This window comes from Magnolia sinica, chromosome 16, assembly GCF_029962835.1.
Source record: "Magnolia sinica isolate HGM2019 chromosome 16, MsV1, whole genome shotgun sequence".
NCBI classification, from domain to species: domain Eukaryota; kingdom Viridiplantae; phylum Streptophyta; class Magnoliopsida; order Magnoliales; family Magnoliaceae; genus Magnolia; species Magnolia sinica.
This window is the reverse complement of record NC_080588.1, coordinates 72,470,410-72,493,264: the sequence shown is the minus strand read 5'-3', so window position 1 is coordinate 72,493,264 and position 22,855 is coordinate 72,470,410. Positions and strand designations below refer to the sequence as shown.

The window sequence follows — 22,855 nt, the reverse complement described above, 5'->3', positions numbered from 1 at the left end:
CCTTGGTTAGCATCACCGCACGCCAACCAGGGTGGGGCACCATTATGTGCATATGAAATCCACTCTGCCGGTAAGGTTAGCAAAAATAAAAAACAAAAATGTTTAGCTATATGGCTAAAAAATCAGCGCCATGAATAATTACGGTGAGTCACACGAAAGGAATAGGCAGGGGATGCTCGCCATCCAAACTGTGTCATTCGGTTTGGCACATAAATCAAACATGGGTATAATTGTTATACCGGTGCAAGAGTTTTCTCGATGAAGCTATTGGTTGGAGTGGATTTCACGTAAAAAATACGATGGACCAAGTAAAAATGTAATAATATGCATTCCTTTTTCCATTGTTTCCTTTAGTATTGTCCACCTTAATCACAAATCTACCTGTTGTCTTAGCCATACGGCTAAATTTCCAACAGTTACATAATGGTCGGAGTAGATTTCATGTACGCATTACTATAGGGCCCACCATATCTAAGTTCCCAAGAGGATAGGAGGTGAAGTGCACAACGGTGACGCGGATTAGATACTGACTGGTTGAGCAGCGAGACTCACTATTGAGGTGACGTCACCAAGTTATGTGGACCACCTATGATGTATGTGTTGTATCCGCAATGTCTATCCATTTGGAGATATTATTTTAAGTATGAGCCAGTAGATCCAGAGCTTCAGTGGAACCCACCACAGAAAACAATGGAAAGATTGATGCTCACCATTGAAACCTTACTGAGGCCCACCGTGATGTTTTTTCAAAATCCAAGCTGTTCAAAAGTTAACAAAGACATTAAAGATACGAGAAAATACAAGTATAAGTTTGATCCAAAACTTCCGTGACCTTTAGAAGTTTCTAACGGTTGCGTCACTCTCCCCACTGTTTTTTGTGGCGGGGTCCACTGAAGCTTTGGATGTAACTCATTCTTTGAATACTACCCTAGAATGATCTCTCGTGATGCAACGTGGATGAAAAAACAAACATATGTTATAGTGGGGCCACAGAATTTGGTGACGTCACATCATTAGCAGTGTCGCTACTCAACCTCCCTCTCTATATATATATAAACTCTGCCACCACGGAGATCGGTGGTGGCAGAGTCACCACGCAATCGACGTCCAGTACAAAGCTGACGCCGGTCCACTGATCAGGTGGGCCACAAGCACATGTTGAATGCTGAACACTGCTTACGTACTCCTCGCACCGGTACGGCCCAACTGATAAGTGTACCGGTCCGATTTCCTGTTCATGGCATGGTCACGATGATGGATCCCACCTGATGAATCGCCACATGCGTGCATGCCAGCACTAAGGAGGGGCGAGTCCCGTTACATAGGGACCGAAATAGCCTACAACATTTGTTTTACCAGAGCGTAAATACCCGAGTCTGTTGGGCCCACCATATTGTATATCTAAGATCAAATCCGTCCATCGTATGGTTCCCTGGACTCTAGACCCTGTAACAAAAAATGACCCAGATCCACGACTAAGTAGGGCCACACCACATAGCACTATGGGGTTGGGATGCCAACCATAGGTTCGTGTGTGGGGCCACCATCGTGTTTCTCTTTCATCAAACCCGTTAATCAGACGTAACTCCCAAGATGGAGAGAAGATTATAAGACTGATCCAAAACTCATGTGGCTGCACCATGGGAAGTTAAAGATTTTAGGAGAAATTTTACATGTTTTTCATTGATGTGGCCCACCTTAAGTTATATCAAGATAATGATATATTTCGCCGTTAAAATAATTCTTCTCGCCTGATTGACGGAGTGGATTTCACATATATGCCATAACGGGCCCAACAGAGCTCGAGTGTTTTACGCGCTGCGGAAAATGCGTAGTGCAGACGTTTCGGGTCCGTTACATTGGATACATGCCGACATGCAAGAAAGAGATCAAAAGCTCATTTCCTAGCCCTTGCAACCGAACTCGGATCGTCTCGCGATCGTCTGATCAAAACTGATCAAAACCGCCACTCTCTCTCTCTCTCTCTCTCTCTCTCTCTCCGATTCCAAGGAAATGGAGAACTCAGGTCAGTTGATTTGAAGGCCTGTCTCAAAAATCTGCTCCTTTATATGCTTAAATGGCGCATTTGCAGCATATCTATCTCTTTCCCCTAGATATCATATTTCTAGGTTATTTATTTATTTATACCCTTTTCCTTTTCTATTGCCTTTGTTTCGTTCTTCTTGCCTTTTGCTGTTTGCTGTTTGCTGTTTACTATTTTATCAGTGGACGGATTCGTTCGTCGAGCTTGTGAGATTCGTGTTCTAGGGTTCCGGAGAGTAGAATGGATCCTTCGATTGAGCAGTTTGAAGATTATTGGGTTTGGTTTAAGTTAATTTGTTTTTTGATTTGGTATTTATCTTTAACTGAGCTAGCACATGTGAATTTTAACTGATCGTATCATGAATTCGTGGATTTGAACGGTATAGGAAGATGTATATTTTGTTCGGAAAGCAGCTAGCATATGTGAATTTTAACTGATTTTAGAAATGTATTGCGAATTTATGGATTTGGACGGTATTGGAAGATGTAGATCTTGTTTGGAAAGCAATGTGATTAGGAGTTGTGTTAGAATTCGTTAAAATGCTTGTCCGGGTTGAGGGGGTTGAACTTGGCCTTGTTGGGAAAATGGTTGTGGAGATCTAGGACAAAAGAAGGGCATTTGTGGAGGAATGTGGTTTCATCCAAGTATGGGTTTATTGAAGTGGGGTGGTTCGAAAGTTCATCTTTATATAGGGCCTCTAGCATGTGGAAGGTAATGAAGAGCATAGCTGTGAAGTTGAAGGAGGGGGTTAAGCTTGGCCGTGTTTGGAAAATGATTGTGGAGATTTAGTATAGAAGAAGGGAGTTTATGGAGGAATATGGTAGCATCCAAGTACGGGTAATGCAAATCCTGAAAGGGGAAGCAAATAAATGAAAGAAAAGAAGAAAGAGATTGTGGGGACAGACACAACAATCCTCTAGCCAAATGCTTGAGACCGTGAATGCAAGACCATGAGCAAGCTCAATAGTCCTGTAGTCTTGAACTAGAGATCAGACCCCTCCCCACCCCCCCAAACAACTACCATAGAGAAATAGAGAATTACTCAAAGAAAATATCAATAAACTTATCTTATTCCATAGGCCATTGGCCTTATTTATAATTAGTTCTTGCAAATTGCAATCTGCAATAAAAGCCATTGAATTTAAAATAAAACTCCTAACTAGCTAAGATATGAGAAAATAAGAAACCACCTAAGTAAGAAAACATTATAATTAAGAAAGCGCCTAAATAAGAAAGTACTTAAATAAGAAAAATCTAAAATTACTCATTGCCTAATATAAAGATATGAAAGGAAAGGAAAATTTCCTAACGTAGAGATTTGAAAGAAAATGAAAGTAGTGATGGGCTAAAAAGGAAAAGTGGTCATTTTCTTGTACACATGTGCAAAGCGTGCACGTGTGGGATGTGAGGCGATTGCATCAATTCCCCTTGGCTTGAAAAAACTCGGCTTCGTCAAGATAATGGCAATGTACTCATAAAGTTCTGAGTTGATGCCCTTGAAATCATATGTTGAAATCCACAAGCTGTCGGATCTTGGTTGGCTCTTCCATTTGACAAGAAACTTCTGATACCCTCTTCGGTGTGTGGAAACTATTTGATCATTCAACACGTATTCAATGATTTCTTTGAGTTGGCGTGGTGCGTCAGGTATCTGGATAGCCTGTTCTTTCGTGCTTTCGTGATGTCCAAGATAAATTGTAAGGTCTTTCACATTAAAAATGGGACTGATCTTCATTTTGGGTGGAAGCTCGATTAGGTATGCATTATCACCCAGCTTCTTCAAAATTTAGTAAGGACCTACTTTTCTGGAGTGGAGCTTTGTATAAGAGCCAGTAGGAAACCACTCAGGCTTAAGTCGCACCACGACTCTTATCTCCTTCTTGGAATTGTGTAAAATGTTGTTGAACATTTGCATGTCCCTTATAATTTTCATTACTAAGGGTGATTTTTCGCTTAACTTCTTCATGTATCTCCTTAACATGCTATGCAAAAGCTTTAGCATCCTGACTTAATCGAGTCGCACCAGGAAGTAGGACCTAATCAATAGGTTGTTGCGGTCGCATTCTTGTCACAATTTCAAAAGGAGAGAGTCCTGCAGTCCGGTTCACATAATTGTTATAAGCAAACTCAGCTTGTGATAACACTGTCCCATGAACTGATACGATCACCAACTAGACATCAAAGTAGATTTCCAAGACTATGGTTGACGACTTCACTTTGCCCTTTGTTTGTGGATGATAACCACTTGAGAACTTCAACTTAGTTCCTATTTCATACCAAAAGGTGCAACAGAAGTAGCTCATAAACTCAACATCACAATCAAATACACTTGTTTTGGGAATATCATGTAGACGAACGACCTCTTTGAAGAAAACATTGGCGATGTGCATGGCGTCTGATGTCTTCTTACAAGGGATAAAATGAGACATCTTTGAGAACCTGTCAACTACAACATAAATAGAGTCATAGCCATGTTGGGTCTTAGGCAATCTCAAGATGAAATCCATACTGACGTCTTCTCATGGAGGATGTGGCACAAGTAATGGCGTATAAAGACCAGTATTCCGCTTGCTACCTTTACCCAGTTGGCACGCTCGACATTAACGGACAACGATCCTGGCATTTTTCTTCAAACCTGGCTAGTAGAAACGGTCCTCACCCAGGGTTATCGTTTTATCTATACTAAAGTGACCACCCAGGCCACCTAAATGAAGCTCACATATAACAAGCTCTCGTAAGGAACTCTTAGGAAGACACAACCTCATATCATAAAATAAGTATTCATCGTGCAAGCTAAATCTTGGATACTCAACATCTGTGCTGGAAATGAATGTTGAAAATACTTTTCCAAAATCATCATTTGTGGCATAGTCCCTTTTAAGTTCTTCAAACTCAACAATAGAAACTAATAAGGTAGACAATAGGTGTGATTTTCGACTGAGGGCATCCACTACCTTATTTTCATTGTTGGCGTGATGTTTTAGGTTGAATGTGAACTCTTAAAAATAAGCACTCCACTTAGCATGCTTAGCGCTTAACTTCTTTCGAGAATTCAAGTAACATAATGCTTTGTGATTAGAATAGAGCACAAACTCCCAATAAATGAGGTAATGACGCCAATACTTTAAAGCTTGTACAATAACATAAAACTCCACGTCGTATGTAGAATACTTCTTTCGTGCCTCATCGAGGTTTTCACTGAAAAAGGCCACCGGATGTCCTTCTTGGCTAAGGACACCTCCTATGCCTATGTGGGATGCATATGCATCACAGACAACTTCAAACACCTTTTTGAAATCAGGAAGTCTAAGAACTGGAGCTTCTGTCATTTTCTGGTTGATTTTTTGAAGTGCATTTGTTGCTACTTTAGTCTACTCAAATGGACTGAACTTCACCCATTCAGTTATGGGCGCCATGATGGAACTAAAGTTCCGAATAAACCTTCGATAAAACATTGTAAGTCTGTGAAAACTGTGAACCTTATGAATGTTTATGGGAGTAGGCCATCAACAATGGCCCTTGTCTCTTCAAAATCAGCCTTCATGCCTTCTGCCGAAATGATGAGCCCCAGAAAAAACACGCTAGAACTCATGAAGGTATGCTTCTTCAAATTGATGTAGAATTTCTCGTGGCGTAATACTCTCATCACTTGGCGAAGATTGTTCAAATTATCTTCTCGTGAACGGCTATAGATGAGGATATTTTCGGAGTATACGGCGGCAAACTTGCCAATGAATGGACGTAGAATTTGTGTCATCACTTGAATGAATGTACTAGGTGTGTTCGTCAAGCCGAAAAGCATGAATAGCCATTCATATAATTCATGCTTTTGTCAAAAGCAATATTCCATCAATCTCCATGACAAATTCTTATTTGATGGTATCCACTTCGTAAATCAATCTTTAAAAAGATTGTAGCATTCGCTAACATGTCCAGCATGTCATCTAGGCGTGGAATGGGAAAGCGGTACTTTACTGTTATCTTGTTGATGGGGTGATTGTCAGCACACATTCACCAGATGCCTTCTCTAGTGTCAACAACGCCGGCATGGCACATAGGCTGAGGTTATCACAAATGAAACTTTTTGTTAGCAATTCCTCCACCTGTCGATGAAGCTTTGCATGCTCCGTCGGGTTCATTTGATATGCTGGAAGATTTTATAATGGCACTCCAGGTACCAAATTAATCACATGTTGAATGTCGAGCATTGGTGGAAGCTCACTTGACAATCCATCAAGGACCAAATCCGAAAACTAGGATAGAATGCCCTGAATCTCAAGAGGTTGAACAATAACATTACTAACTGGATTGGTTTTGCATTCTACCAGAGCATACATGATTTCCTGTTCATGACTCTCCTCCACTAATCGGGTCAATACTCAACACTGCGGAAGCCGACTTTGCATCTTCAAAATCTCCATCCTTCATAGGGTTAAGAGTAATGGGCTTTCTTTTGTACATAAAGATGTATGTATTCTTGTGACCCTTATGGGTTATATTCCTGTCGTATATCCACGGACGCCCCAATAATATATGCGTGACTTTTTAGTGGAATGATGTCACACCAAAGCAATTCTTGATAACAGTCTAGAGAGAAGTTTATTAAGCACCTCTTAGTCACAGGGATGAACGTGTCATTCAACCACCCAATCTTGCATGGCTTGGGATGCGTTCGAGGCTTCAACAACTACCGTAGAGAAATAGAGATTTACTTACAGAAGATATCAATCAACTTATCTTATTCCATAAGCCATTGGCCTTATTTATAATAAATCCTTACAATCAGCAATAAAAGCAATGGAATCTAAAAATAGAACTCATGGCTAGCCAAGATCTGAGAAAATATGAAACTACCTAAATAAAAAAGCATTGTAATTAAGAAAACGCCTAAATAAGAAAATACTTAAATAAGAAAAATTTTAGATTACTCATTGCCTAATGTAAAAATGTGAAAAAAAAGGACATTTCTTAATGTAGAGATTTGAAAGAAAAGAAAAGTCGTGATGGGCTAAAAGGGGAAAGTTGTTCTTTTCTTGTACACACATGCATGATGTGGGGTGATTGCATCAATGGGGTTAGTGTTGGAGGGTGATGGATCAATAGTTCATCTTTATATAGGGCCTGTGGTATGTGGAAGGCGATCGAGAGCGTAGCTACAAAGTTTAAGGAGGGGTTGGGCTTCTCTCTTGGTGATGGGGAGAGGATCCGATTCTAGGAAGGTGTGTGTGGTTAGGTGAAAGGCCTTTGCAAGTCGAGTTCCCAAGGTTAGCCAAGATTGCTTTTCGAAAAGTTGGATGAGTTCATTGTGATCTCTGCTCAACTTCACGATATTCATGTAGTAATAGGGGAGGAGGATGCCATGGTGTGGAGATTGGATAGTTTGGGTCAATTTTCCTTTCGTTCCTTCAAAAGAGTGCTTGCCCATTCACCACCAGGTTCGTGTTCGGCTCCACGGCTTTTGTATGGTGCTCCCTAAAAGTTATGCCTTTGCTTGATGGTGGGTAAAAATTGGGTGACATCTCCAAAAGAGGTCAATGGTCATTTCCAACGTGTTCATCATGCTTATCGATGCATAAACAGTAAAGCACTTGTTTAGTCATTGTCTGGTTGCCAGATTGGTTTGGGAGAGATTCCTCGCCCTCTTCAAGATCTCTTGGTGATTCTAGGGTCAATTGATTACTTGTTTTCAGCTTGTCATGGTGGAGGCTTTGGGAAAGAAGGCAAACTCTTGTGGAGGCTCCTTGTTAGTGGGTCTTTGGGCCCTGTGGGGGTAAAGAAATAATAGATATTTCTGGGATAAGAGTGGCTCGGCTTTGGATGCTTTTAGAAAAGCGAAGTCAGATTTGCTGGAGTGGGCTTCTATGTTGAAAGTTCCTGTAGATCGTATCTCTTTGGGTTAAGGTGGGTCGGTGTGTTGCAGTTTTGGGCTGCCTTTGGTGCTTTAAAAATTATTATTATTATTATTATTATTATTTTTTTGGGGGGGGGGGGGGGGGGGTGGCGGGCTGCCATTTTTGGGGGTTCTTTAGTGACTCGTGGTTTTTCTGCCATTTTTGTATTCAGATGGATACCATTTTCTAAAGACATTAAGTGGGCTTTTTCTTCTTTCTGTTTTTCGGGCAAGAGAATTTGCAGCTTCGGTTCAATAGTCAGAACTGGTGACATTTGTCCATGTTTTATTCCTTTTATTCTACTCAACAGAGAATCCTCAGAACGTTGTTATGCCTCCAGTGGAAGGTGTTGCTGGAGGAGGGACCGGTTATGGATGGAGTGATGGTATCTCGAACTGTTCAAATTCTCTCGGTGGTGTAGTTGATCCTACAAAAGTTCCATCTGCAGATTTATTGCATGTGTGGTGTATGCCAAGCACTGCAAACATTGGACAGCAAGAAATGCCTCGGCCTTTGGAGCCTGTAAGTTTGCTTGACATTTATTTTCTGTTCTTGCTGGCCTAATTTTCAACTTCCTTTAAGCCAGTCATTCAATTAACTCTCTTTGTTGTTAATTATTATTGTTTATCTTTTGAAAGATAACACTACCAGGTATTGACCCCTGGATCATTCACACATGCTACACTGTCTCTACCAGCTCATCTAACGAGCAGGAGACCTATGTAAATTTGATTTGCACGTGATTTGTTACTTGTGTTAACTTCAAAGCCATTGGTTCCACTAGTTAAGTTTTTTAGGGTAGTCCAATGGGTGTCCCTTTAAGTTTTGACTTTTTGGCGGATGTCCAACTTCTAATATTCTAAGTTCATTAATAGTGAAGCGAGGAATGTAGAGGCGCATCAGAGGGAAACCTATTCAAATGCTATTTCAATGCTTTGAGTTTTAAGTACTTTCTGTAAGTTCCAATGCATAGAAACATTAAAAAATTAAATCAGAAATCTCACATAAAATTGTACTTTCGTTAAAGAATAAAACTCATTTAACTGATCCTTTAATAGCAAGCTTGTATGAAGTTGAATCGGATAGAGGCTACAGTATTGATGTTTCTTTTTAAAGGACAGTTGATTCTTGAAACATCTTCAAGAAATGTCGTTAAAGACTTATATACTGTTCAATAGTGTGTTTTTGGGGAAACCATGGCACAAATTGGTTATGTTAGCTCGCTTAAAAAAAAGAAGATTGGTTATGTACCTCAACTGCAGTTTCCATTTGTTATCAATAATAATATGCTAAAGGGGGATGGTAATTAAATGTTGCAGCAGCTGCTAACCACTTGTATTTTTCTTGTTCTTAACTGTTCTTTAGTTGTGATAATGTGTTGGTTTTTGAGAGAGTTTTTTGAAATTGTGTGTTACAGATATCTCTTCTGGTGGCAAGAAATGAAAGAGAAAGCACCCAAATTGCTTTACGTCCAAAGGTTTCTTGGGGAGGTATTGGTATTGCAGGGGTTGTTCAAGTACACTCTACTGACTTGTGCTCCACTTCTGGTGATAGGTTTGACAATATTTGAAGATACAGCTCCTTCCTGTGTTTGATTTTTGTTTTTGAGAACCTTATTTTTCTTAGTGGCTTTCTCTGCAGGTTGGTTGTAGGACAATCGTTGACTTTGCGCCGTGTTGTGTCTATCTTAGGTGTGCCTGATGCTCTTGTACCTCTTGATCTACCAGTCACTCAAATAAACCTAATTCCTGGGTACTGTTCACATGAAATATTAAAACTGCTTTTTGTAGTGCTGCTATCCAGGGTGATTGAAGTTGTTTTGAATGTTATTTCTCTCATTGATCCTGTGGAGGCAATTTCTTTGTTGCAGAGAAACCACAGCAATTTGGGTTTCAGTTGACATCCCCTCTGGGCAACCACCTGGTCAATATGAAGGGGAAATTTTCATTACTGCTCTGAAGGCCGATGCAGAGTGATATTCTAGCCCGTTTTCTTCAGTTAAATATTAGTTTTCCTGCGCACGTAGTATTCTCTTAGTTATATTTGAGACTTTCAGATAGTTATTATTTTAAGTTGACTACACATTAAAAGCGTTTGTTACTGCTTTCTATATTTTGTACTTACCGTTATGTGGACATGGATTTGTTCTTTTCTTACAGGTCTTCAGCACAACGTCTAGCTAAATCTGAGAAGTATCAAGTATACACTGAAATTAAAAATTGTCTTGAAATAGTGGAACCTGTAGACGGGGGAACATTTGAGGAAGTGGTGGGTTTACATTGGTTTTATTTTAAACACATAGGAGAACTCCTGGTCCTTCTCTGTGTTCTTATGGATTTGTTTCCTTTTTGTAGGTAGAAAGAGTGAAATCTGCCTGTGTAGCTTTAAAAACAGTTCTTTTGTCACCGATATTTACTGAGTTTTCTTCAGATAATGGGTCAGGTGACATGATGGATGAAGACACTTTGACAAACATTTCTATCCGTGTGAAATTGAGTGTGACAGTATGGGACTTCATTCTTCCATTAACTCCTTCACTTCCAGCTGTATTTGGTGTATCCTTTCGTTATTCCTTTGCTTTTTAAAAAGATTCCTTCACCTTTTTCTTTTTCTTTTTTTTTTTTTCACTGAAAAGAGTAATTGTCAAACACCGAAGAGGTCAGGTATATATGTGACACCTAAACTTGTTTAATGCATTAAGAGTTTGTTGTGCAGATAATTTTTATGAAGATATACAAACTATAGTCTGATTCATGGGAGATTCAAGAGACAATCTACAGAGATATTGTACTAAAGGTTGCTTTTGTTCCTTAATTATTGAGAAAATGGACACCATATCTTTGTGAATTTCTTAACTGTGCTTTAGATATCCGAAACTGTGATTGAGGATCGTTTTGGAGTACAACATGGGAGTGATGGGTGGTATGATGCATTAGAAAGGCACTTCAAGTGGCTTCTTCAATTTAGAATTAGTCCATTCTTTTGCAGATGGGGAGACAGCATGCGTGTCTTAACATACACCTGTCCCTGGCCAGGTAATTTGGTAAAGGAAACATAATTTTGTGGTAGATTATTAACTTCTGTCTAATTTATTAACATTATAGAAGTTCAGTTTTTCAGATCTCAAATGCATTATCATTGTGAAGTCAACTGCTTCTTGTGAAATGCTTAATCAAAATTTCTTCTTGATGTAGCTGATCATCCAAAGGCAGATGAATATTATTCAGATCCAAGACTGGCTGCATATGCTGTACCATATACTCCAATTCTTAATCGGTATGCCACAAATCATGCTCACACTTTGCGGGTGTTTGTATTTGAGAATTTGTGTGAGGTTTGATAAGCATCTGTTTTTGACATGCAACAGTAGTGATGATGCTAAAGACGTGGTGCAAAAAGAAGTTGAAACCTTGAAGAAAAAAGCTCACTGGAAGAAAGCTTACTTCTACTTATGGGATGAGGTATGAACATGCTGATGCAAATGAACTTGAAACAACTATTGGGTATGTCACTTATGTGACTTGAGTTGCAAATCCACAGTCATGGACTGGAGTTCTGGTGGCACATGTTTTTTTTTTTTTTACTTGCCTTAACTGCATCTTACCTGCCAGAAAAAATCTAAAACTTGAAATACTCTTTTTGGTGTAGATTTATTGCCCTCTCTTCAAACCTTGTTCATTTGTTGTCCTTTGATATGGTTGGGCAATAGCTTCATACGTTTTCATTTGTTTGATTGACTATCTTGATGATCTGACACGCATGCCTAACTGCCTGCCAGCCATTAAACATGGAGCAGTATAATGCTGTCCGCAGCATGTCCACTGAGCTACGGACGTATGCACCTGATGCTCGTGTTCTAACTACTTATTACTGCGGTAAAAGTTTCTCTGCTGCTGTGCTGAATTTTGATCCCTCCCTTTTGAAATTTCTCTATTTGCAATCATCATTTGGATCATATTTCTTTCTTTCTTTCTTAGTTCTGTGCTCACTAATTTGGTAGCCCACCAGTTTCAGACTGTCAGATGAATCAATGTGGGTGTTTATCTAATTTGAGGTCTTATGAGGAAATGAAATCCTTTTTTCTTGTAGTGATTTGGAGGTGCTGCTGCTTTGTTCTTTATAATTATTTTTTTGAAAGGTACCAATATTAAAGAAGCTGAGAAAACCGGCAAATTACAACAATGAAACACAATCCAGGATGGCAAGATTACAATCTTTATTTTTCCCTTGGGCAGATTCTAACATGAGGGAGAAGTTACATATCCTCATTGCGCTCAATATTATTGCTTGCTTTGGTTTCATGGTGGCACTTCTAATGTTATTCAATAATATAAAATACATTAATTTTTATCATGAAGTTCAAAAACCTTTCTGAGATGGTTTTGGAGCTGGAGATAACTGAGGAGCCTCACTAGATATTTTTATTATCCATAGGAGACTGATGATAGAATTGGCCAATGGAGGGATCAACAGAGAGAGGATGTTTCCTCGTGACATCCTTACTACTGAATTTGGTGTCTCAAACTTTTAACTCCCATACAATAGTTATAGTTTTGTTCTTTCGATCCCCTGACTATCTTTGAAATTTATGAATGTAACAACGTCTTAGATCATCACCTTGATGGAAGCATATGGATTTCAGAACATTTGTTTTTGTTTCTCCACCAAGTTCTTTAAAGCAGTTATGCAATTAATTGCATTATAATTCTGAAAAAAGTAATTGCATTATTATTAACAGTTAAGTGTATAATGATTACTTCAACAACTTAAAAATGACCAAACAATGGAGGAAGATGAGTTCTATATTAAGATGTTGATTGATCACTTTTTATTAAAATCAATAATATTTGGCAATATCAATCCCTTTATCTCATAGCCCCGGCCCCACATCCCATGGTTAGGTCCTCGGCGGAACCCCCCTCGTAGACCCCACATCACATGGGTTTTGCATCACACGAGCCACCCCCCTCGTAGGCCCCACATGACATGGGTTCCGCATCACATGAGCCACCCTCCTTGTAGGCCCTACATCACATGGGTTCTGCATCACATGAGCCACCCGCCTCACACGGCGACCTGTGTGAGCCCTTGCTTCCTACGTGCCACCCCACTCAAGCCTGGTATGAAAATGTCCCTGTATTAATCACCCTCGGTGAGGAGTCTCGAACACGGGACCTTCTGCTCTGATACCACTTTGACGTGGGACAACTAACCACTTACTCTAAAAGCTCAAACTAATAGAGCGTGGCGAATCGATCCCTTTATCTCATAGCCTAGGCCCCACATCCAATGGGTTAGGTCCTCGGCCAAATCCCCCTCGTAGGCCCCACATCACATGGGTGGGGCCTGCCCTCACATGGTCCGCCCACCCCGAGTGTGCCCCCACATCCCATAAGCCACCTCACTTGAGCCCGGTGTGAAAATGCCCCTGCATTAGTATGGCACTTGGGAAGCAACGTGAGTAGATGAGATGTTGAGATGTATGCATAGGAAGACTTTTGTATTTTTATTTTTTTACACACGCACACATAACCCCCACACACTCACGCCTTAGTGGAATTTCATCACCTATGGGTAGTCGAACCCTTGACCGGGTGTTGAAACTCCTAAGAGTCTACCACCAGAGCAAGAGTAAGGACCCATGTGTAGGAAGACTAGGAAGGATACAGTCAAGATTGAGATAGTTCATTCATGTTCTAGAAGAACTGGAGATGGGGCCCAGCAACAAGGAGGACCTTTTGGGTTTGAAGGGTCTGAAAGTAGGATGGAGGAATGATCTAATAGGATTTGGATGAAGGTGGTGAGGAGGGATATGAAGGCTTGTTTGCATACAAAGGATAGAGCCTTGGATAGATATGATTGGTGAAACAGGATCCGTAAAGGCAATTTCAAATAGCTTCAAGAAGGCAAACTCAGCGGGAAGGTCCTCCCTCTTTGTAATGCGCCCCCCCCCCCCCCCCGGTTTTTTTAATATAATCTCCGTTACCTTTTTTTTAAAAAAAAAAAAAAGAAAAAAAAAGGCTATGGTTATGGTGATGGTGATGGTCATGTAATGTAACCTTCATAGCCTTGTTCTCACTTCTCAGGAAAAAAAGTGTTTTATAGCATTTTCCAAGGCAGTTAATTATAATATAGTTCAAAATCCTTAGCTTTTGGCATATTTTAGAAACTAGAAAGGAGTTTCTATAAAGGAGGCTGGATGTGGGAGACAGGACTCATAAATATTTGTTAATTTTTCTGCTTTCCAATGCTCTTCTCATATGCTTGATTAAAACATGCCAGTCAGTGTCAGCATAGTCTGTCCTCATAACATGATTTACCATAATATTGCTTCTTGCTATTGGGGTACTCTCAGGTTTCAACTAACATCACTCTGCACAATTTACATCCTTGTACTGATCACCTTTTACTTATGAGTGATGGTTAAGGAACCATTTGTCTACAACTGGATATATGGTCTTTCCTTTTGTAAGTTTCATGGATCTCTTCTTCCATGCAGGGCCAAGCGATGAGACAGGACCCATAAATATTTGTTAATTTTTTTGCATTCAAATGCTCTTCTCACATGCTTAATTTGAAACATGGTTGTCAGTGACTGCGTAGTCTGTCCTCATAACATGATTTACCATAATATTGCTTCTTGCTATTGGGGTAATTTCAGGTTTCAACTAACATCACTCTGCACATGTTACGTCCTTGTACTGTTCGCCTTTTACATATGAGTGATGGTCAGGAACTGATTGTCTACAACTGGATATATGGTCTTTCCTTATATAAATTTCATGGATCTCTTCTTCAATGCAGGGCCAAGTGATGCACCTCTTGCACCTAGTAACTTTGAGGCTTTTGTTAAAGTTCCAAAATTTCTACGGCCTCATACTCAAATATTTTGTACAAGGTACCAATTTATTTTGGTTGTGTACATGCTATCCATTGGCAGCATCTTTTAGTTCTTGTGCTATAGTTTGCCTACTCATATGTAAGATATATTTGAAATCCCATTGCTACTTCTTTCGACATCTAGGTTTGGGTGATGGGCAGTGTTATGAGACTTGTAACACGGAGTTTATGCACAAATATTCTGCATTTTAGCCTGTTTGGAATTCCACCCGCCTTTTCTGAACCTGTTTACCTTTCATGTGAAGCGGGGTAGCTTTATTGCATATGCTCTGATCATTGGTTGTCTTCCAAATCTGCCCGGACATATTTTGGAGAAGTGAAAAACCATTGTATTAACTGCAAATTTCAGGGAATCCTTTGGGATGTTTTCCATGATTACTGGATAATTATGCTATCATAATACAACTGTAGGGGACTATGTACCTGAGGCTGATGAACAATATTTACACTATAACATCTCGCACGTATGGAGCCTGCAGTGGGATGGCAGATTGTCCAAAAAGTCTCTCGCCTATCTCCTGTCTGACAGTTCCTTTGTCCTCCCTTTTCTTGTTGGCAATCTATGGTCTGCTAAGTTCCATTTAGAAATTAAGGCCTTAATGTGGCTTGCGTGCGGGTTAAAATTTTAACAGTAGACCAGTTACACAGAAAGGGATATGCGTGCCTATTAGGTGCGTCATTTCCTTCAAGGCTGAGGAGTTAGCTAATCACCTCCTCATCCACTGTGATATGGAGGTCTGGTCAGCTGTCTTAATGAAATTTGGGAGGAATCAGGTCTTCCCAATATGTCTCTCAGTTATTTGAGAGTTGGTATTCCGAAGCTTGGGGTAAGAAAGGTAGGTGGCTGTGGAAGGGCTTGTGTAGGGAATCGAAGTTTCCCGTTTGTGTTGTTGCATGTTGGGTTAATTATCTTGGCAGCCTTGCTACTGCTTCCCATGCTGTATTTTTATTCTGTACCTACTTTTTCCTTTAATGAAGTAATTTGACTTATAAAAAACAATATTTGCATTCTGATACCTCTTATTAATCAAATAAATATGAAGGATGCCAGGGTTCTGTTGCTTTGTACCACAGGTATTCCTACACTTCCCCATAAAACCATGATGAATGCTCTTCTGTGAGTCATAATAATGAGCGAGATTAATGTCCTTTCAAGTTTTGTTTTGTTTTTATTACTCAAACAAGCATTAGGCTTATTGTTCTTTATCAGATATTGTAGTTGCTTAAAATACAAGATGTGGTAGTAACTTCTAATATCCAAGTAACATTACATTTATGAGTATTCGCAACAAGACAGTTATGGTTGGTATTGATTTGTTTTACTTCTGCAGTGAGTGGGTTCTAGGTAATCGGGAGGATTTGGTTAAAGATATAATTGCAGAGATACAGCCAGACAATGGTGAGGTAAGATTTATGGTGTTCTTGTTTTATATGTCATTGGTTACATATATCATATCTTACTAGTAAAAGACACACATGCGGCATGCGTGGAGCAAACAGAGGAGAGACAAAAGGTTCAAGAGATAGTAAAGGATAGAGGATAACTAGATGAGTTTACCAGTGTGAAACATCAACTCCAGTGCTATTGATTAACTCATGACCCTACAAAAGATGTAGAAGTGGCTCCACCTAAGCAAATTGAGACCCATCTTAATCCTTCAGATTATTTGAGCTGCTCATCCAAGGATCACCAGAAAGACCATGCAAAATATCACACCAACTAAATGTAAAAAACCTGCACCATTTTTGACACATCATGGAATTAATCCAACAATCTGAAGATCACATCCAGGTCATCATCTCTTTTTGAGTGAATCAATCAAAGAGAAAAGTGCTCAGGCAATCAGGGTTGCTTGAATAGTGTTATTTTGGTAACACCATTAAGGGACAAGGGTGGTCCTTTGGCTCTCACCCGTGAAATCAGATAGTGCATGTTGTGCTCACAGATGGTATGGTAAGAAAAGGTCCAACAAGTGAGTCTGGAGCAAGGTATCCCAAATCGGTTACGTACGGCCGATACGTAACGGTAATGGTGGGGCCCGTTACGTGATACGGGGGCGTAATGGGCGATGGGCCGATATTGTAACTGTAACGGCCGTTACGGACCCGTAATGGCTGTTACAGGCCTTGAAAAAAAAAAAAGGAAAAAGAAAAAAACTTACCTTTCTTCTTCTCTTTCTTCTTCTTCTTCCTCTTCTCGGACAGCTGTGGCCCTGCTGCGGCTGTGGCTGCGGCTGCGGCCTTCGTTTTCTTCTTCTTCTCTCTCTCTCTCTCTCTCTCTCTCTCTCTCTGTTCTTTCCCTCTTTTCTTTCTTCTTCTTTCCCTCTTTTTTCTTTTCGGTTTCCCTCTCTCCTCTCTCGCTTTTTTTTTTTGCAGGTGTACCACACACCAGCTTAGCTGCTGTAGGTACATGTCTCGCTAAGACGGGCGCTGACACTCCTCGAGCTCCGAGTTGTACAAACGGTTCAAAGGAGATCAAAGTTATATGGGCTCCACAGTGATGTATTTATTATATCTACACCGTTCATCTATTTTTAAATATCATTTTAGTGCATTACCCAAAAAATGAATCGTATCCAAAGATCGTCTGGACCACACCAAAAATAGCAGCGGAGATGATGATTTTCACCGTTAAACAATTCGTAGGCCCACCATAACATTTATTTTCCATCCAATCCGTTCATAAGGTCAAAAAGACCTGAATGAAGAGGAAAAACAAATTTCATATTGATCCAAAAGTTTTGTGATCCCAAAAAAGGTTTCAATGGTAGACATTCAATCCCCCACTGCTTTTTGCAGTGTGGTCCACTTGATAATTAGATTTGTATTATTTTTCATGTCATGCCTTAAGATGATCTCGTCAAATGAATGGACGGTTTAGATATAACACATTCATCACGGGTGGGGCCCAAAAAACTTTGACACGTGTGCTACACTTCACAATCCGAGTCCCGCCTAATTCGGGCCCTTAAAAAATTGTACACGAGATATATATTAACTTAAAATTTACCAATTAAATTATGAACTGCAATTGCTAACTCACAATGCCAAAATCAAATTATTTGAATAGTTTTAATTGTTATTTTGTGGACTTTTATTTTTTAAAATAAGGCCTTTTGATTTTTTTCATGATTCACTATCCAATAAATGTCCACCAATACATAAGTGGGATAATGGCAATAAATTGCATGAATTTGAGGCTAATTTGGGGTATAAAATGGTCCTCCAAGTTAACCCGAAATTGGCAACGCCATTTACTTGAATTTAATTTCATTTTTTTAAAGAACTATTGGGAGAAAGATATTAAATTGTTAAGTATATGAATTAGATATTTAGAAAATTAAATATATGAATTTTGTAGTCAAATTCAGGTTACCTGGTTCAAAAATTAATCAGACAGTCCGATACAACTTCTCACCAAAGAGTGGACCGTTACACCACCATAAACATGTTCCAATTTATAAATGAATGCATATTTAGAATGCTTAGAATATTCCAGATTTAATCCATATTTTTTTGGCAAAAAAAAAATAAAATTGCGCCGTTACGGGCTGTTATGCCCCCGTATCCATATCGGTTTTGGAGGGCACCGTTACGCCAACCGATACCGATACAGGATACCTTGGTTTGGAGTGACACCTTTCGCTACTCATGTGCCACTTCTTCTCCCACTTAGCAATAATGATTGATTAGGAATTTTGCATGATTGAGTAACCTTCTCAATCAGAAAGAAAATTATGCTTGGCTGATTTTTGCCCCGACATCTGGTATGCTTCTGATTATATCCACGTTTCTTCACTTTTTCTGCCATCGGTGCGCGTTACGTTGAGTACCACCACCGTTATCAAGGTGTGCCAATTTACCTGTATTTGCTTTTACCTGGGCTAGCCTTTGAAAATCTAAGTTGTAACCGAGCGAAGTAACTGGATGCATTTTTGCAATTGCTTAAAAATCATGCTGACAGTGTTCTGGATGAAATTTTCAATTCACTTTACTAAAATATTGTATGGTGTACCACTCATCTGGCTTATAATAACTTGATCTGCATCTATGGAATTTATAATTTTTACGTCCATGTGTCTGTATAACACGTTAAAACAAAATACTACTTTTTGGGACTGACATGGATAGGAGATCCATGTGGATGGAATTAAAAACCTTTTTGTGTGTGTGTGTGTGTGTGTGTCCAGCAGACTTCTGTAGTGATTGCATGGTTCATAATTCTCATAGCATCTTTTTTTCTCGGTCAATTATGGTATAAAATAAGGAGACTCATAACACTATCAAGCAAAGGTCTCTTCAAATATATCAGAACCTTGGAATTAGTGATTGAGCATCACACATGAACATCTTTTTTGTATAATGTATCAAGGGAAGCTAATGAGACACTAAAACACTTGCCAAGTTGGGTTTCAAGATCATTTTCATGGGCACACTCGGTCTGCTCAAGAAAGAACAGTAGAGAGGGCCTGCACATCAAGAAGAGGGCAGAAGCAAGTGAGCTCTGTTCGAACTCCGAACTCTCATTCACAAGATAACAACTCTGTATACAGACTGCAGAACAACTTATTTACAATCAGAATCTAACCCTAAGCAATATCAAGTTCTCGACCTTGTATTCAGTCTATCCATAACCATCTATCTCAGTATATAGGAGGGAAGCTGAGGTATGTTCTTTCATGCAGGAATGGTGGACCTACGTGTGCATGGGACCTTCAGATCCTCACCCTAACTGGCACCTCGGGATGCGGGGCACACAACACCGTGCAGTGATGTGGCGAGTATGGAAAGAAGGAGGCAAGGGGTTCCTGTATTGGGGTGCCAACTGCTATGAGAAATCAACGGTTGCGAGTGCAGAGGTATTGCTTGGCTTTTGACTCTGTATCCACCTCTGATGATGATGAGTAAAGGGTGCCTTTAAGCTACTTCACATTCACCAATTTTTGGTGCCGAATGTCCATGCTGCAGATAAGATTCAGGCGTGGGCTTCCGCCAGGCGATGGGGTCTTGTTTTATCCTGGCGAGGTTTTCTCCCCATCTCATCAACCCGTTGCTTCTGCCAGGCTAGAGCGCATCCTCAGCGGCTTGCAGGTATTTGACAGGGGTTCATAAAAATCCATTGATGATGCTTGAGCATCATTTTATTGACCCAGGAATATTCATACTATCCTCCAGCCTTTTTCTGCAGAAGTAGTTCGCATGGTTTGGTGGTCATGGTTTATCTGATCAGTCCCATACTGCGCTCCAAAATTATCCATCGTGGCCGCTCATAGACAATTAAAAAATGACACACAAGTAGTCAAAATTCAACTGTAAAAATGGCGAGGACTAGATTGTTTGGATATTCTGATCCCGGAGATTCTTGGGGCATGTTCTCTCCATGGCAGGGTCCATCAAAACAACCGTCAGAATCACCAAACCATGAGCCTCACTGGCACTAATTTGAGGCCTAGCGATGTGATGCATATGCTCAGGTCGACAATCACATATAATTCCTTGTATTGCAGCTATTGCTGTCTCCTTTTCCCACCAATGTGGGTGTTTGTGTTGCCGATAAATGCAGATATAATCTATTAACTCAGTCGACACTTTTAGCTGTGAATGCTATTGCCGAGATCATGTCCATGGCCCACCAATTTACCAAACTATGCTGCTTAACAAATTGAATAGGTTGAATAGCCCTCTTTCCACATTTCTAGCCATGTTATTTTCCTGGGTAAAAAGCTCATCTTTACTTGGAACTTTTGTGTCATCTATGATGTGTAGGATATAGAATATCTAAAGCTCTATGCATCAAGGTACGGTAGAGATGAAGGACTGGCGCTCTTAGAGAAGACGGGTGTCTATCTAGGTCCGGAGCGTTACACACTTGATCACATGGCAATTGATGTCATGCGAGCTGAGATCTTCCGCACGTGCACATCCTGAATAACTCAGCAATTCCTTTTCCCTCTTCTTGTAGTTAGCTCCCATTATAACAAATAGAGGACATCTTGATAGTATTATATTATAGTTTATAAAGAGAAGACTTGGTTTTTATTTGTATTTTTGTATTTTTCAAAGGTGATAAATTTACAAAGAAACGAAAAAGAAACAAAGCCTTATTACAGAAGCAAAGAGAATACTGAGATTATCTGTTACCCAAAAAAGAAAAAAAGAAAAGGTTGGCATATGTGATTGAGGAATCGGTTGATGATCTGATGGGCCCCGTCATGTGTGGAGATACCTAAAAATTGGCCACGCCCAAAGATCTAGAACATTTTGATCCTTGATTGAGTTTTACTTGAATGCGGATGGCTCATTCTATTCCTAACCATCTACTTGCACCACATGGGGCTACAAATTTGAATCAGGGCATTTTCTGTGATCCATTTGATCAGCGGTATTGATCACAAAATCAAAGCTCCCTGGCACGTTTGCTGATGCAGGATTCTATTATCAGATTGATAGATGGGGAATGCAAACAAGGAGTACTGAACAAAGCTAGTGCACAGTAAATTGTAGCCCTGAACGCTGCGGGGTGATGGGTCAAAACGAATAGGCCTGACCTGCCTGATCATTGATCTAGTGGCCCATTGTGTGGATGGTTTGAGGATAAATGGTATGAAGGTTGGAGACGGTTCAAGAGTAAATTGCACAATGAGATAGGGTTTGATCTGCAACCTAATAGTCCAGTTGCATTATATGGATAAATATCCTTACCATCATCATCATCGGTGGTGTCAATGGGTGGGGTGCATCCAATGTGCACCCGAGACTGGCCTGACATGGGCTGGGTTTGGGTGTAACTAAATGGGTGTGTGGGGGTGTCAATTAACTTCATCTATCCTTACATTAGCTTCGTGCAATACATATTCCCTTCTCAACCCTTTGCTTACCCTCATTCGTGACTTTGCATTTATAGCATTGTGCACCCAATTTGTTCAAGCGTATACTTTCTGGCTTGCCAAGATAATCGGATCTTGCCTGTCAAAAACTTACACTGATTGGTTATCACTTTGGCAAGTTGGAGAGTCAATGTGGATTTATTCAACCTAAGTTAAAGCTTGTCATTGGTGCTACATGTAACACTGCCCACAAACACATAATTAAAGCCTTGAAAAGGCTCACGTGAGTGTGACTCACCTTTTTGCATCTACATCCATATGATAACCTCTACTATAATACCATGCAAGACAATTAACCACTTGCTCTAAAAGCTTGAACTGATAGAGCATAGCGAATCAATCCCTTTATCTCATACCTCAGGCTCACATCGCATGGGTTAAGACCTCAGCTAAACCCCCTTTGTGGGCTTCACTTCACATGGGTTCTGCTTCGTACGAACCCCCGCCTCACACGATCTGCCCACCTCGAGTGTGCCCTTGCATCCCACGAACCACCCCACTCCAGTCGGGTGTGAAGATGCCCTGCATTGGTTAATAAAATACATATCACAGTGACCCCTCGGAACCCATGCTTGTGCCGAGCTCAGCACAGGAATGTTTATTTGCCATCCAACCGGTTGATAAAGTAGCAAAGAACCATACGAAGAGACCACTCAAAAATCATTGTGATCCAAAGCTGCCCACGAGAGAAGTTTTTAATACTAGTATTGTTTCCTGTACTATGGTCCATCTGAGAATTGGACCTGCTTCGTTTTTTGGAAAATGCCCTAAAACGAGTTTTCAATACAGATGGACAGCGTGGATGTAGTCACATACATCAAGATGGGCCCCACGCACCTCTATGGATCCGGAGATCTACTGAAGCCGCGCCCACTGTTGGTGTGTCCCCTATCCATTGGCCCACCTATTATGGATCCAGATCTCTACTTGAATCAGATGATCCGGATCATCTGTCTAGTGGTCCTTACAGTGGATGCCTCCAGGATACAGAGAAGACATGGACCGAACGATCTTAGCCATTTGATTAGTGCCCTCTAGACCAATGTTTGTCAGCCCACATGGATCGATTGGATGGATAGGATTATCCTAGCCGCACCGACAGATCAGAATGGTCCACCCTTTTTATAATTGAA

At 40.2% G+C, this 22,855-nt stretch overlaps 1 protein-coding gene across 3 annotated transcripts; it reads left to right on the top strand.

Moving 5' to 3' along the window:
* The first annotated feature begins 1,834 nt into the window (after positions 1-1,834).
* LOC131228578 (uncharacterized) lies at positions 1,835-20,874 on the top strand. Of its 3 annotated transcripts, none has more exons than XM_058224335.1 (16): positions 1,835-2,026; positions 8,246-8,457; positions 9,353-9,489; positions 9,577-9,687; positions 9,806-9,907; positions 10,095-10,203; positions 10,290-10,490; positions 10,802-10,970; positions 11,130-11,211; positions 11,306-11,396; positions 11,714-11,810; positions 14,740-14,833; positions 16,167-16,239; positions 19,521-19,694; positions 19,804-19,926; positions 20,602-20,874. In XM_058224335.1, the coding sequence occupies exons 1-16, from the start codon at positions 2,014-2,016 to the stop codon at positions 20,761-20,763; spliced, it is 1,950 nt and encodes a 649-aa protein (XP_058080318.1). In that variant the 5' UTR covers positions 1,835-2,013; the 3' UTR covers positions 20,764-20,874. The 3 variants fall into 3 exon arrangements, with proteins under 3 accessions (XP_058080318.1, XP_058080317.1, XP_058080319.1); XM_058224334.1 differs by having other exon boundaries at positions 1,836-2,026; positions 11,303-11,396; XM_058224336.1 differs by lacking the exon at positions 1,835-2,026 and adding an exon at positions 2,194-2,320 and having other exon boundaries at positions 11,303-11,396.
* The last annotated feature ends 1,981 nt before the right edge of the window (positions 20,875-22,855 follow it).